Consider the following 17,055-nt stretch of genomic DNA (forward strand, 5'->3'; position numbering starts at 1 on the left):
AATAACAGTAAAATTTGAATACATATATGAAACGCCTTGGTAACTTATTTTCAAAAATCTGTTTTGTAGAGATGGGGGTCTCACTATGTTACCCAGGTTGGTCTCAAATTCCTGGGCTCAAGCAATCTTCCCACCTCAGCCTCCCAAAGTGCTGGGATTACAAGCATGTGCCACCACACCTACCCTTCAAAATTCCTTTGCTCCAAGAAAGTTACAAGAATAAATCCCAATTAACTTTGCTATTGCTAACTATTCCAGAGCCAGTATGCTGAGACCAAAACAAATTCTCCTCACCTACATTTTATAAAGATATCAAGAGGTGGAAATAAAAAGTACTATGATAATGAATATGCTATTTTTCCCATAAAAATATAAGTATCTTGATAGCCAATTCATTTTACCCTAAAACAATTCAAGATCCTGCTGTGTTCATAATGTGCTCATTTGTGGGCTCAGCAATGTAGGTTTCTGATTTCCATTTATATCAACTGATAAAACTTCTTTATCCGTTAAGAAAAGAATAGAAAAGAGAGGCTAGCTTTATACTTGATATTTTGTCCCTAAATATTTAGCTTTCCAAGACAGCTAAGCAGACATGTAAATGGCAATGGTTCTTCCCTGACCTAATCTACCCTCTCTCATCCACATTTCCCTGTTACGGCCCCTACCCTGCTAAAGAGGTTCATCGAAAGGATACTAATGTGACAGCTCAGCAATCATCTCTGAGAGAAGACTGATGGCAGCATTAAGTGTTCTCAAATATTTTTAAATAGTCAAGAAGTTTAAAATATTCTGAAAGGGAGTCCTTTCCCCAAATTTTTAGAGTTTTTAAATCACTTAGAATCAGATAACCATTGTTCTTTCTTGTGGTATATGCAAACTAGAAAACTCAAGTAAAAACATGAGTTACATAATTTGATTATTGATTTATCAGTAACATCAAAGCATATTTGAAAAACAGATTGACAACCAAAACAATGAACCCAATTTTGGAGGAAAACACTTCTATTATTTAACTTAAGTTTTACTAAGTATATTTTGGAAATAACCTATACAAAATAAAATATTCAAGTAAGAAATTCCCTAGATGTATGCAATTATATTAATTTTTTTCATGAGGTTAAGGTTATTTAGTTTTTATGGATGCATAATAGATGTACATAGTTTTAGGGTATGTGTGATAATTTAATACATTCATATAATCTGTAACAATCAAATCAGTGTACTTGGGATATCCACATCTTAAACATTTGTCTTTTCTTCATGCTAGAACCATTCCAATTCTCTTCTACCTATTTTGAAATACAGTACAAGCTATAGTCATCCTACCGAAGATCTTAAATCCTTTGAGAGAATAATTACCTTTTTGAACAGAGAACCAATTTCAAAATAGTGTGCACACACTTCAACTTTAGTGGTTAAGTATCTGTATTACTAGGATTTATTACTGGAATTAGGGTGGGGTTCTTTTTTAACATAAACCAAACTTGGGAATTATACGATTAATGAAGAGACTAAACATTTATTTTGTTATTAATACTATTTATCAGCCAGGCGTGGTGGCTCACACATGTAATCCCAGCACTTTGGGAGGCCAAGGCGGGCAGATCACCTGAGGTCAGGAGTTTGAGACCAGCCTGGCGAACATGGTGAAACCCCATCTCTACTAAAAATACAAAAATTAGCTGGGCATGGTGGCAGGTGCCTGTAATCCCAGCTACTCAGGAGGCTGAGCAGGAGAATCTCTTGAAACTGGGTGGTGGAGGGTGCAGTGAGCCGAGACGGCACCACTGTACTCCAGCCTGGGCGATAGAGTAAGACTCTATATCCAAAAACAAACAAACGAACAAACAAAAAAATACTACTTATCTGTAATAATGACTATTGAAAATACTAATTCAGAAAAGACAAGTATTTTGCTGTCTGATAATGTTAACAGTGTGGGGAATTTATACTACAGCTGTCCCATAAGAAATCTAAAATAAATAGGATATGATTCAAACAAATGAAAACATTTTAAAACAACACAAAGTAAATCAAAGTATTTCAATAATGATAAAACAGCTGATAAAACAAATATTGTTTTTGATACTTTAAGGACTAGTATTATATAATCATGATGAAATCGTGATGACTTCATTGAAGGGATTCTCCTAAATATATTCTTACCATCAGGAGACTACTACTTTAATATTAGATTATACTGTACAATTGATTTTAAGCATTATGGATATGTAATTTTTGCAAAGCAAAATCTAATAACTAAATACTAGGTGGCTCCAGATACTGCCTATTTGTATTATTCTTCTATATAATAATATCTAGGTTTCTTCTATAATATTACATATTAAAATATCTATAGTTATCCTTGGTAAGCTATTCAAGGGTTTTTTGGTTTAGTTGCAATGGCTATTTATCTGTCCTTTGGGAAATTCAAGAGCACAGAAATACCTTTTGGCACATGACATAGTGCAGAATCGTTTTGACCGCAAAAATTCATTAGCATATCCCATTTTCCCACAGAATTCACACTTGAGCAACTCACTGTCCATTTCTTCTAATGTCTCTAAAAAAGAAGGAAACAAAGGAAAAAAAGGTTCCAAAAATTTAATTATGCAAATTTTCTTTAAGTCTATACTTTGGTTGGATACTGCTAGCAAACCAATGGCCCTTTAACTTCTCAATCCACAGCCACTCTGGCAGGGCAAAAGCCTTCAAAACACAACCACTGCTACTAATTCCCTCTTGCTTCTGCATAAAAATTACAAGGAGTTTCTTTCTATATAAATAAGCATAACATTTAAAAAGGTTCATCTTGCTTACAATCCATCTAAAATGTAAAAAAAAATTTATAAACACTGAGAGAGAAATGAAGATGAATAACATAGGCATTATCCTCCAGGAGGAACACTTTCAAAAAGCTGAGGGTGGGATATGAATTTTGATAAATTGCACTGTGGAGATACATAGCAGGGAACTCTTAATTCTAACTGGAGCGAATAAAGATGGCTTCAAAAAGGTGAAATTTTGATACATCTGATTTTACAGGAGCATGCAAAATAATTAACTCTCTCGAAGATCTGCAGTATATGATAAAATATATAAAGATGCATATATCAGGAGGCTGACGCAGAAGTATCGTTTGAGACAAGGAGTTTGAGACCAGTGTGGGCAGCATAGCAAGACCCCATCTCATTCATACATATATATACATACATAAAATTCTTTAAAAAGATGCATATATCCAATTATAAAACAGTTCCTTTTAGTTATATTGCATTAAAATAAAAACTAGGCTTAAAAATCACAGTTTCATAATTCCCAACCACTGATGCTTTTTTTCATCATGCTTTTCTTCAACTTAATGGGTGCTCCCTACTAAGTCAGAATGTCCTTCTTCCACCCTACATATGTAACTATCTTCAGGCAGTAACACAAAGCGCAAAGAACCTTCCATGCTAAATCCCCGGGTACTCGGCAGGAGTCACCCATAAGCAAACAACTAAATCTTCATGACCCACAATTTTCTCATCTGTAAAATGGGGTTTATAATACATTTCCCAAAGAATTGAAGTGGCAATTATATGTGTGCCCAAAAGGTAGTAGGCATTAAAAGTGATAGTTCCATTTCCTATTTTCCACATAAGAACTAAAAGGGTAGTATGACATGTAATAGCGCTCAAGAAATACTTTGGTAAAACTTGTTAAATTCTTAAATCAACCACATTTTGCCATTTTCTTGCATCATCATAATTCCTCTGCCAAGTCATATAAAAAAAAGCAACAAAAGCATTTTACTGAAAAGCATTTTACTAACTAAAGCTTTTAGCTGTGAACTCCATATGTGTGCTCTGTCTATGTTACTCATTTAATAAAGACTAAGATAAATACAAGGACTCAGAAATGTAGACATGGGTGGCATGTACTCAGTGAGCTCAGGTACTCACATTATCCCAGTTTTACTGGGGAAGCAGATGGCAAAGTGCTAAATTAAGTGAAGTAGCAAGAACTACTAAAAAAACAAACTGTGAATTAATATTTGACATTGGTGGGGCATACAAATACATTATCCTGAATAATGAAATCATGAACTGACAAGTGACCAGTTTAAGGAAATTCTCAGGACTACCTTCATAAGCAAAAGTCATCAATTTAGTAGCAATGAGGAAGAAACAGTCTCAAAACAAGTAAATTAAAAATTGCCCCTTCCAATGACCTTCCAACGGCCCAGTCAGGAGATCCACCAACACATTCCTGAGACCTGAAAACATAATTCCTAGAAGTACTGTTTTTATTTTGTCATGCTTATAATCTGATCTTACTATAATCTGATCTGACTGAGAAGCCTATAGGGAGACAGAACTTCTCACTCAACCACCACTGCCATTAGTTCCAGCCCTGAAAGAATCCATTCCTCAGGGTTATTCCAGGAACAGGATATGCTAAAAGCTTTGTTTCAAAGATCTTTTGTTAATTAACATAGCAATGTGCAACACCTGATAATAAGTCAGAATACCTTATGAAGGAGAAGGAAATGTTTTTGTTGGTGAGAGAGAGGAAATACCAAACAGAAATGGTTTACAGTTAACCGAACAAAAATAAGAGTATCAGTTTTATTTCTCATAAAGAAGTGAGGGACATTAACAGATTCAAAAATTCTTGTTCTAATGTTCAGTCAGATTTTTAACAAATTTGGTAATATTACCAAGGTCACTCTTTTACATTTATGAATTAGAAAACTGCCAAAACACTTTTTTAAAACTGCTGATTTAGCTAATAAAAATGGGATTCTATGGCAGAGACAGCTGGTAATTCTCCAGCATCCACTCTTTGCTTTTCTCCCATAGTAACAAAACCCTACGAACATGGCCACCCAGATTAAAAACAAGTTTCTGCCCTAGGTGTGGCTGATTTGTAACCAATGGCATATGACTGTAAATGCTCACAAATTCCAGATGGTGCTCTTTCCCCCATCTCATTGGTTAGAATGTGATCATGAAGATCAGCCATCTTGGAAATAAAAGCAACATTCTACGGATGACAGAGACATAAGACCCTGGAGCTTGAGTGCCCAATACTAAGGAACTACCACATAAGCCCTGGACTGATCTTTGGGTATGTCAGAGAAAATTAAATTCCTATCTTCTTTAATCAAATATTATTCTGTATCTCTATTGAAGTGGCCAAACCTGCTTCCTAATCTAGATCCCCCATTTTCTGGCATGAGGGGAAGTTATTTTTTATTTCCCCCAAAGACCTGAAATCACATGAGGACAGCAGCAAAAAGAGGCAATGAGATGGAAATCATAATCAGTGTGAAGATATACCAAGGAAGACCATAAGCTACTTTGATGAATCACAATCTACTGGTTGGAGACTCTCATTATGGAACCAGTCTAAAGAGAACCACAGTTTATCCTTTATATGCTTACCAGAGGTTTTTTATGTTGAAACTATATATACTACTAAAACCAAAGCCACTAAATAAGTGACCTCACCATTTTACACTATAGTACTTCCTATAAACACTGAAGTACATAGTAACAGAAACATGAAAATTATAAAATTACCTTGGGAAATTAAACTAGAAAGTATTTAAAATTTTAGCACATTTTATATAAACATTTCTCCCCTATGAAATATATTATCTCTACATCTTCCTTTCCTTACTCTGATATCATATCCTGCTGATATGATAACATCAGTCCTTTCCTTTGAGAACATCAGTCCTTTCCTTCCTCTTCCTGCCATGACTACAGGTGTCAATTACATGCAAAACTTATACATACATCCTATAGACGGCCATCAAAGTCTCCAAAAACACTCTTTTATTCGTATCACCTTCCTAAAAATCTTCAGTACTATCCACCCACCTTCAAACCATCCACCTAACTTCAAACTTGCTTGTGTAATATCCAAGGTTCTCCAGAAACTCACTCTGCCAGTCATACTTCCCACTACCCCTCTAATCCAACCCTCTACTCTTCACTGCCCTCTCTCGAAGTTACCTAGCACTTACACATTCTTAGTGCGTTTACTCTTAGTGTTCTAATCTGAAATGTTCTTGCTGTTTATCCTAAATCTATGCATTAAATCCACGACCCACTTCAAATCTCATTTTTATAGGAAACCCACCAAACTAGGAATAATCTTAGCCACTTTTAAAGTTCTAAATTCTGTCTATATAATTCAGTGTGAATATACCATCTGTAGCTCCTTCGTTACCTTTCTGTATGGAGATTCCCTAGATTCCTAGTTCCAAACTACATTAAAAGCTGCTGGAGGGAAAGCGGATTGTATTTTACTTCTTTATGTATGTAAATAATATATACATACATAACCTCTCATGTTCTAGAATAGTCTAACATATACTATATGTCCATTATATTATAAACTGAGGATCACACTATATGTTGTAAAGTTTCCTAAGCAGATTTCCATGTTCTTCCTATTGTGTACACAGGGGGACACATTATAAATACTTTTTAGCCTAGAACTTTCATTTATATACATATTGTAGATATAGGCCAAGAAAAAAAGAATACCTGCACATTCTTTGTTACTTTTCACTTCACATGAGAATGCTCTCAGATAAAATACTATGTGCAATTAAAAGACAGTATTTGAGAATTAAAGGAAATGAAATTCACAAAAACAAAAGGCACAATACAGACCTTATTTGGAACCTGATTTAACTAAATAACTATAAAATGACTTTAAAAAATTAGGGAAATATGAATATTGGCCAGGTATTATATAACACCAAAGAATTATTATTTTGTTATGTGTGATATGGCATTATAAGGAAATGTGTATTATTTTGAGAGAGACACACTGATGTATGTACCGGTGACTACGATTTTCTTTAAAACAAGAAGAAGGAAGGAAGGAAGGAAGGAACGAAAGAACAAAAGAAGGAAAGGAAAGGAAAGGAAAGGAACGGGAAGGAAGGAAAAAGAAAGAAAGAGAGAGAAAGAAAGAAAGAGGAAGGAAGGAGAAAGAAAGGAAAGAGAAGAGAAGAGAGAAGAGAGGAAAAAAGAAGGGGGGGTTAGGAATGGAGGAAGGAAAACAAAATGAATGAAGCTAATGTGGCAAAATAATGTTGAAATTGGGTGATAATGTTGAGTCTGGGTGATTGGGGATTTATTATACAATTCTAATGAATGTTTGAAATTTTTCACGGTTAACATTCTTTCAAATTAAAACCAATCAAACTGAACTCAGAATAAGTAGTAAAAATCAAATTTTAAACTAGTATACTCCTTGCTGTTCAAATAAGAAGTAAAACGGTGATTCACATGTTGCAACAGTTTATAAAGAGCTAATAATGTCAGAGATGTCATCCTTTTAAGTTAGAAAATCTGTGGGCAAAGATGGTATCTAGTTTGCTTACCAGCATGCTATTTCGCTTAATTTAGTGAAGTAAAGGCACACAGTATAGGCTCAATAAATATTTGTAAAGTGAATAAATTAATTTTAATGAAATATACTAATACATTGAGGATAATTACTTAGACACAAGTGTTAATTCACTACCACAGGGCCTTGACTATTCTAAATGCTACTGCATTAAATTGAACTCTATCACCTGAAGGGCCATGATCAAAATTAAGAATAGTCTCACGAAGATGCTCCTATAGAACACGGCAATTCAGAATCTCAGCCCAAAAAACAGTAAAAACTTTGCTGCTTTTAAATCGCAAATTCAAGGTATAAAATACCGTTTTCATTTTCATTTTTGTTTGCTTTCCTTCAGTCATTTTGGATACCACTTGGACTTCTATTTACTTTTATTTCATTTTTTTTTGAGACGGAATCTAGCTCTGTCGCCAGGCTGGAGTGCAGTGGCACAATTTCGGCTCACTGCAACTTCCGACTCCCTGGTTCAAGCGATTCTCCTGCCTCAGCCTCCAAAGTAGCTGGGATTACAGGCACACACCACCAGGCCCAGCTAATTTATATATATATATATATTTTTTTTTTAGTAGAGATGGGGATTCACCATGTTGGCCAGGATGGTCTTGATCTCTTGACCTTGTGATCCACCCACCTCAGCCTCCCAAAGTGCTGGGATTACAGACATGAGCCACCGCGCCTGGCCTATTTTTTTTTTTTTGGAGATGGAGTCTTGCTCTGTCACCCAGGCTGGAGCAAAATGGCACAATCTCAGCTCACTGCAACCTCCGCCTCTGGGGTTCAAGCAATACTCCTGCCTCAGCCTCCCAAGTAGCTGGTATTACAGGTGCATGCCACCACACCTGGCTAATTTTTGTATTTTTAGTAGAGACGGGGTTTCACCATGTTGGTCAGGCTGGTCTCTAACCTCAAGTGATCTGCCTGCCTCGGCCTCCGAAGTGTTGGGATTACAGGCATGAGTCATCGTGCCTGGCCTTATTTCATTCTTTATTAGAATAAAGTCTATAAAAAAGGAGTTTTCTCGTTGAACAAATGTAACCACCTCTTGAATGAAGAGTATATACTTAATACAATTATATCCACCTGATGTCAAACATCAGCATGCAGAAAAGTCTGAAACAAAACAACCCAGAAGCTCTAAAATTTTTTTTTTTTTTAAGCTCTAAAATTTTAAGCAAACTCAGTAAAATACTCATTTGTTACTTAAGTCTGCTTTAAAAAAGAAAGAAAATTGATTGTTTTGATACTAAAATTCTGAATTGCCTTCTCTCACATATGATGGAACTTTTCCCACCCACACTCCTTCAAAAGTCAAACTGACATTGAAGAAATTAGCACTAATCTTGCTATTTTAGTTATGTGACCATTGAGAGTCTGATTAGCTTTCCCATTATTTTAGTCAAATGGTGCATTATATGAAAATAAAAGTTGAATACTTCCAGTGAAATTCTGTACAGAATAAAAATCCACATCCTGTTTTAAGCAGTAAAAGTCAAAGTTAAATTAAAGGGTATCTTAAGTGAAACCCACAAACCTTCAGCAATCATGTCTTCCATCTCTGTGTCGGATGAATTATCCGCATGTTTTGTATTATTCTGTAGCTCTGGCTGAACACACACTGAATTTATCACCTGATTATCCAAAAGAGGCCGTTTTTTCACAGGCTGTTCTATTAGCAAAGAGGAACGACTCACCTTTAAAAAAGGAGAAATAATAAAATGAAACAATCTCCAAAAAGACATTCAGAAATACTTTGGTTTAAAAAACTCTTAAAATGAAACCTATTTGTGATAATTTACTAGTTCAACTGATCAGATCCATTTAGTAAGTGCCTTATTCCCTGGGAAAAGGTGAGGCAGAGTGAACATGAATGGTTTATTTCTGGTCACCAGCAGTACAGCTGCTTCAACATCTCTGTCAAACGGAACCTACTGTCTGAGTTTAGGCAAGGAGTTTTTGAAAAAAAAGTCTTAAAATTCAGCAATTCCTTATCTTCCGAATTAATACTAATCATCCAGTTATCCTGCACTGCAAATATTTTGGTAGCTCAGTCCAACACTGAAAAACAAAGGCAATAACTGTCAGTATATTTAAGAGTTGGGTTTTTTTTTTTTTAACTTTAAAAGTCTACTCAATTAAGCAATTCTCTCTCAAGTTCTTTGTGGAGACTAACTTTTTTCCTTTATAAATTTTAGCGTTTTTTCTTTCTTTCTTTTTGAGACACAATTTTGCTCTTGTTGCAATGGTGCAATCTTGGCTCACCACAACCTCCACCTCCTGGGTTCAAGTGATTCTCCTGTCTCGGCCTCCCAAGTAGCTGGGATTACGGGCATGTGCCACCGCGCCTGGCTAATTTTGTATTTTTAGTAGAGACAGGGTTTCTCCATGTTGGCCAGGCTGATCTCGAACTCCCAACCTCAGGTGATCCACCCACCTCAGCCTCCCGAAGTGCTGGGATTACAGGTGTGAGCCACTGCGCCCGGCCAATTTTAGTGTTTTCCATATGAATGCAAGACAAACAAAAGATCATCAGTAAATGTTGACATGCCAGTATCCTCAACTAATTAAGATTTTTCATGCACAAAGCTTTTTATTTGTAGGGTTAATGATCAAGACAAAATTAGTGGATGTATTTTCTGGATAAGAAAACTAAAATTCAAAATGTTTAGGTGATTTGTTTACAAAAACAGAATGAGGACTAGAACTCAAGTCTCCTGAATCCTAGTTTAGCAAATTAATCCACTATAATCACAAAATAAATGGAAAATCCTCAAATATTAACAAATTAACATCAAAATATTCACTTATATTCAGTATACTTGGTTAACTCAGGAATACTACCTATTTTAGAAGTATTTTCAACAAAAACAACTCAAATCAAATATATTCATTGATTCACTGGTGAGCCCTCAGCTAATTTAAAAAACAGAATGACTAGAACATCTTATTCCTCAAGAATGCTGGTTAAGTCTCCAATATCTGCCACATATGGGGAACAACAGCTTATTGGACAGAAACTTCTACATTTAACTTTAGAGTATAATTACTCACAAACTTTTTAAACATTTTGTTCATTTGAGTTAGATATTTAATATGCCTCAAGTGAAATTAAAATTTACGAAAGTTATTGCTTAAAGAAAAACTCACATTCAATGCTAAGGGCATACACTTCTCACGGATGAATAAATTTAAATCATTTTCCCAAAAACTAATTCAGCAATACGTATCAAGAGTCTTATGAATATCTATGTAATATGACATAATAACTCTATTTCTAGGAATTCATACTAAGAAACTTATTTAAAATGTGTATGATTTATATATATAAATATTCCTTTCAGAACTATTTGAACAGTGAAAAAATGGAAACCTAATGTCCAACAATAATGGAAAGATTACATAAATTATGGATGTTCATAAAGTGAAATATTATGTAACCTTTCAAAATGTTTCCAATACTATTAATAATGATAAAATACTCAAATTTCCTCAGTGAAAGGAGAACTGTATGTACAATAATCTTGATTATATGTATGTATGTATAACATATATACATTATATATATACACAAACACGTATACATTAATACCACAGTATGTATATGTACATATATACCACAATACATATGTACATATATACCACAATACATATGTATACACATATACATACTGTGGTATTAATGTGTACTGTGGTATATATATACATAAACATATTGTGGAATTAATGGGGATCATTTGCCCTGTACATTTCCCAAATCTTCCATTTAGAACATGTATTATTTTTATAATGTGAAAAATAAAAGTTATGGCTCTCACTAGTGATAACAGATAATAATGGCTATGGCCATGAAGTGCCAGGTACCATACAGAATAATTTATGCACATTTAGTTCTCTCGACAACCCTAAGAGCAAAGCACCGTCTCCACCTGACAAATAAGCAAAATAAAGATCAGAAAGTTTGAATGACTTGACAAAGGTTACCCGGTCAGTATGGAGCAGACAGGGAAAAAAAGACTGTTCCTCCATCCACTGTATGAGAATTGTTATAGGAAATCCAAGTTACACACACACACACACGAAACTGAACACAAAAACAACTGATTGGGTAGCTATCTATCATAATGCAAGATTTTCACCCATGAATCTGAAAATCCAGATGACTCAAAAGGCCTTCAAAAAATTTTTCATATTTTTATATATGCTTGTCTTTGATATATTTTCTAAGGAAAAATGTTTATCTCTAGATATTAGCATACAAATTATGTACAGCTTAGCTTCAAGTTGTAAGACCTGTAGTGATAGAGCACCTTCATTTTGAGCGGGACATTTTAAAGCATTTGAAAAATATGATTGAAGGCTGAAATTTAGGAATGAGAAAATATATTTGCTAATTACAAACCATCAATTGGGTAGCTTCAGATGTAACTTCAGATGATTTAAAATAATACACTTTATGGCCAGGTGCAGTGGGTCACACCTGTAATCCCAGCACTTTGGGAGGCTGAGGCGGTAGATCACTTGAGGCCAGGAGTTTGAGACCAGCCTGGTCAAGATGGTGAAACCCCCTCTTCGGTACTAAAAATACAAAAATTGGTCAGGCGTGGTGGTGCATGCCTGTAGTCCCAGCTACTGAGGTAGCTAAGGCATGAGAATCACCTGAACCCAGGAGGCAGAGGTTACAGTGAGCTGAAATAGTGCCACTGCACTCCAGCCTGGGTGACAGAGCGAGACTCTCTCTCAAAAACTCAAATAAATAAATAAAAATAAAAATAGTAGTACACTTCAGCTGTCATTTCAGTTCCCTTAAAAAGAAAAAATAAGCCGAGCGCCATGCCATGGCTCACGCCTGTAATCCCAGCACTTTGGGACCCCAGGAGTTAAAAACCAGCCTGGGAAACACGGCAAGACCTTGTCTCTACAAAAAAATACAAAAATTAATGGGGCACGGTGGCGCACACCTGTAGTCTCAGCTACTCAGGTGGCTGAGGTAGAAGAATCAACTGAGCACCAGGGGTCAAGGTAACAGTGAGCCATGATCGCACCACTGCACTCTAGCCTGGGCAACAGAGCAAGATCCTGTCTAAAAAAAAAAGAAAGAAAAAATATAAAAGTTGATTTCACTGGATAAACTTCCAACTACCTTTCTCTAAAAATTATAAAAATATGTCCTGAAATTTTTTTCATTTTTTCCGTTAGTTTATGCATCTAAACTTAGCTGGCATAAAATTCTACATAAACATTTGGAAATAAAGGAAGTAGAAAGATAAATGCTAGATTAAAATGGACAACTTTCTTGAAATAAAATTACAAGCTTTTTATTAGGGAACAGTAATATGTAACTTTTAAAATAATGTTATATAAATTACAAACACACACAGAAAGATGCTTGCTACTTACAGGAAATGGCTCCAATCCCTCCTGAATCACAAAGCCTTCAATAACATGGGTTAGGATCTGTGGTTTAACAATAGCCTGTGGAGGTTTGTTCTCTATACTGGGAATGCTACTGTGCATAGATGTACTGTTACTCCTTGTGGTGGCAGCTGGAAGTAACAATGGAGGTGGTGGAACAGAAACATGTGAGGGATCTGATGGAGATTTAATTACTGAAGCACTGACTGATGCCACAGCAGGTAATTCCACTTGCTCTGAAAAAAAAAACAAAAAGTCATTTAAAAATTTTTTTAGCATTTTGCCCAAGCAAATGAAAGAGAATTAAGGAATAAATAATAACAACAGTTAATATCTGGTACTTTCAAAAACTGTTCTAAGAACCTTAAGACCTCATTTAATCTGTACAATAATCTTCTAAGGTAGAAGCTACTATTATTTCCACTTTATAGAGGAGGGTAGCTTGCTCAAAGTTATTCAAACCTTTGTTTAACAAATTGGGCCGGGCACAATGGCTCATGCCTGTAATGCCAGCACTTTGGGAGGTCAAGGTGGGTGGATCACCTGAGGAGAAGAGTTCGAGACCATCCTGGCCAACATGGTGAAACCCCATCTCTACTAAAAAAAAAAAAAAAACAAAATTAGCAGAGCATGGTGGCACATGCCTGTCATCTCAGCTACTTGGGAGGCTGAGACAGGAGAATCGCTTGAGCCCAGGAGGCGGAGGCTGCAGTGAGCCAAGACTGTGCCACTGCACTCCAGCCTGGGTGACAAGAGTGAAACTCTGTCTCAAAAAAAAAGCAAAATTGTTCCCATGAGACATGAAAATGTTTTAAGATATAAACTTACGAATAATTTATACTAAAATGGTTGCTTGGTTTTGTTTTGATGTTTCTTAATTTTAAGCTATTAAATACCCTATGTTCCTATTTATATATTCCAAATGGTATAGGTGGGGCAGTGGAGTACTTTGAAAGTATGCTTAAATGAAATGGGGTCATGAAGTCCACAGAATAAGTAGATTTATTTATTTATATGTTTTTTGGAGACCAGGTACACGTCGCCCAAGCTGGAGCCCAACGGTATGATCAAGGCTCACTGCAGCCTCAACCTCCCAGGCTCAGGTGATTCTCCCACCTCAGCCTCTTGAGTAGCTAGGACCACAGGTGCGTGCCACCATGCCTGCCTGGAAAGTTTTTATTTTTTTGAGACGGAGTCTCGCTCTGTTACCCAGGCTGGAGTGCAGTGGCACGATCTCGGCTCACTGCAAGCTCTGACTCCCGGGTTCATGCCATTCTCCTGCCTCAGCCTCCCGAGTAGCTGGGACTACAGGCACCCACCACCATGCCTGGCTAATTTTTTGTATTTTTAGTAGAGACGGGGTTTCACTGTGTTAGCCAGGATGGTCTCTATCTCCAGACCTTGTGATCCACCCGCCTCGGCCTGCCAAAGTGCTGGTATTACAGGTGTGAGCCACTCACCATGCCTGGCTGCCTGGATAAATTTTTTTTAATGATTTTTGTAGAGATGGGGTCTCACTTTGTTGCCCAGCTGGTCTGGAATTCCTAGACTCAAGTGATCCTCCTGCCTCAGCCTCTCAAAGTGCTGGTATAAGCCACCCAGCTGGTCTGGAATTCCTAGACTCAAGTGATCCTCCTGCCTCGCCTCTCAAAGTGCAGGTATAAGCCACCATGCCCAGCCTTCACAGCAGTTATATCCATAAATTAACCTAGTTTCACCAAAAAATCCACCAAAATAAACCGTACTGGAAAACCTGTTTAAAGTCACACAAAGTCACACAATCTATAAAAAGCTTAAAAAAAAAAAAAAAAAAAAAGAAAAGAAAATCAGCAGAAAATGTTAATGTGCTGATTTCTAGGAACAAATACACAATTGTACAAACATATTATCAAACTAAGGAACTTCACAAAAATCCTATCTCACATACCAAATCTTCATACATACTTCTAGGGGACAAAGGATGAAAGATTTAAAAATTCTGAAGTAGGACTGAAAGGCACTTTTCTATAGAATGGAAAAAATAAATCTATGGAGAACTGAAACCTAAATTAAAATTTTAATGTCCCTTACAGATTTAGAGATAAGAGATATTTTACTTTTAAAATATAAAGCTGCACTAAGTATAATTTGGTTTGTTCAAGAAATAATGCTTGCTGTATGTTCTAATTAATATCTAGATCATGTGCATAAATGTGCCAAACTTATAGTCCTAAGTTTTGTTCAAAATAGAGCTATAAATTAATAACTTTTTGAAGATGGTAATAGCTATTTACATAAGTTGTAAAAATTGAAAACATGAGAAACACTCATGTATTACAATAGAAGAGAAAGACAATTATTACGCCCTCTAGATTTAAGAGAAGTATGAGAGAAAACCCAAGTTCTAACTGATAAAATTTTGCCACAAATCTGTCTATTCTCAGTATCATTTACTGAGCAAGAGATGTGAGATTTTTCTACCTTTTTGTATAGATGCTTTTTACTTTCAAAAAATTTTAAAGATTTATAACAACTGAATCTCAGATGGAAACAAGTCTATTTCTGCAAGTTAGTTTATTTCAAGATTTGATGAGTTACTGTAAAAAAAAAAAAAAATCAATCTGTGCTTTAGTTCCCCCTCAAATATTACAGAAGAGTAATAAGTATGAGGTAAATTATAGGAAGATTCAAGTCTACATTGTACTTTGACAATTTAGCCAGAGAGATGTGCTTGTCAGGATCTCAGACTACATTCCTGAGAAAAACATGGAAAGACGTTCTTGTGTTCCAATATTTCAGAAATGTTTAAACTTCCTTCAAGTACTATTAGTAATGCTTATTTTGTAATTAAATCACAACTAAAATGTAAGTTTACTATTCAATAAAACTGACTTTTTTTTTTTTGGTAACTCTAATCTCATGACAGATTAGCAATAAAACTTACATTTCTACCTTTAAATCAAAACTCCAGTTAATCCGCAGCAACATAAATCCATTTCAGTGTAAACCACAAAGATTTAATACTATAAACTTTCTTAAGTCTTATGAGGTATTACTTTGAATAAAAAGACAATAATAGGCCAGGCGCAGTGGCTCATGTCTGTAATCCCAGCATTTTGGGAGGCCGAGGTGGGTGGATCACCTGAGGTCAAGAGTTCGAGACCCACCTAGCCAACATAGTGAAACCCCGTGTCCACTAAAATACAAAAATTAGCCAGGCGCCTGTACTCTCAGCTACTCAGGATACTGAAGCAGGAGAATCACTTGAACCCAGGAGGCGAAAGTTGCAGTGAGCCGAGATCATGCCACTGCACTCCAGCCTGGGCGACAGAGCCAGACTCCATCTCAAAAAAAAAAAAAAACAATAATATAAAACTCACCTTAAATATTTTATATAAGTTTATTGACTAACTGTTTTCTACTTTTCAGGAGGAGGAAAAGATAAAAGAAAATTAAATTTCCCCTTTTATGCTCTCTAGAGATTTGCAATAGTAGTGAGGGAATAGAAGCTCGAGAGAAAAGAAGGGAAGGGGATATGGCACACTAAAGAAAGCAGAGGGCAAGGGTTGCCTGGATAGCAGACAGGGTTAGTGTCCCATAAGAGTTTGTTTCCATGCCTGTTGTAGTAGTCCTTCTTAACTGAAAATGATCATGAGGGCCGTAAGATATTCAATAGAACAGAATACGTACAACAAAGCCGGAACCAAGATTAGTATTATTCAGATCAGGGGTCAGCAAACTTTCCATAAATGGCTGTAGAGTTTCTATGGCTACTCAACTCTGTGGTTAGTAAAAAGCAGCCATAATATCTGAACAAATGAGTGTGTGGCTATGTTTCACAGAACTTTATTTATGGACAACGAAATTTGAATTTTATATATATTTTCATGACATGAACTATTACTCTTCTTTTGTTTTCAATTATTCAGAAATGTAAAAGCCATCATTAGCTTGGACCACAGAAAAACAAGCAGCAAGCCATGCGTGGTGGAGAGCACCTATAGTACCAGCTATTCAGGAGGCTGAGGCAGGATTACATGAGCCCAGGAGTTAGAGGCCAGCCTGGGCAACATAGTGACACCCTATCTCTTAAAAAAAAAAGAAAGAAAATAGGCAGCAGAAAAGATCTGAACAGTGAGCAGTGTGCCAACCTCTAATCCTAACATTCATAAATTTTAAAAAATAACATGAAACATTTGTGTTTAGTAAAATACCTAGAATACACAGTAGCTTTGTGAGGAGGCACAT

At 35.9% G+C, this 17,055-nt stretch overlaps 1 protein-coding gene across 14 annotated transcripts in view; it reads right to left on the minus strand.

The window, feature by feature from the left end:
* PHC3 (polyhomeotic homolog 3) overlaps window positions 1-17,055 on the minus strand; it is a 95,743-nt gene that overhangs the window by 18,631 nt on the left and 60,057 nt on the right. For all 14 annotated transcript variants that reach the window (XR_002005355.3, XR_002005357.4, XR_002005358.2 and 11 more), the window contains 3 exons: window positions 12,814-13,064; window positions 8,951-9,110; window positions 2,452-2,566 (listed from right to left, as the gene is read on the minus strand). Coding sequence is in view for 10 of the 14 variants with exons in the window: in XM_055381440.1 (XP_055237415.1) it covers window positions 2,452-2,566; window positions 8,951-9,110; window positions 12,814-13,064 (526 nt within the window). In the remaining 4 variants the exon portion in view is untranslated. The remainder of the gene's footprint in view (window positions 1-2,451; window positions 2,567-8,950; window positions 9,111-12,813; window positions 13,065-17,055) is intronic.

The sequence above is a fragment of the Gorilla gorilla genome, chromosome 2 (assembly GCF_029281585.2).
Source record: "Gorilla gorilla gorilla isolate KB3781 chromosome 2, NHGRI_mGorGor1-v2.1_pri, whole genome shotgun sequence".
NCBI lineage: Eukaryota > Metazoa > Chordata > Mammalia > Primates > Hominidae > Gorilla > Gorilla gorilla.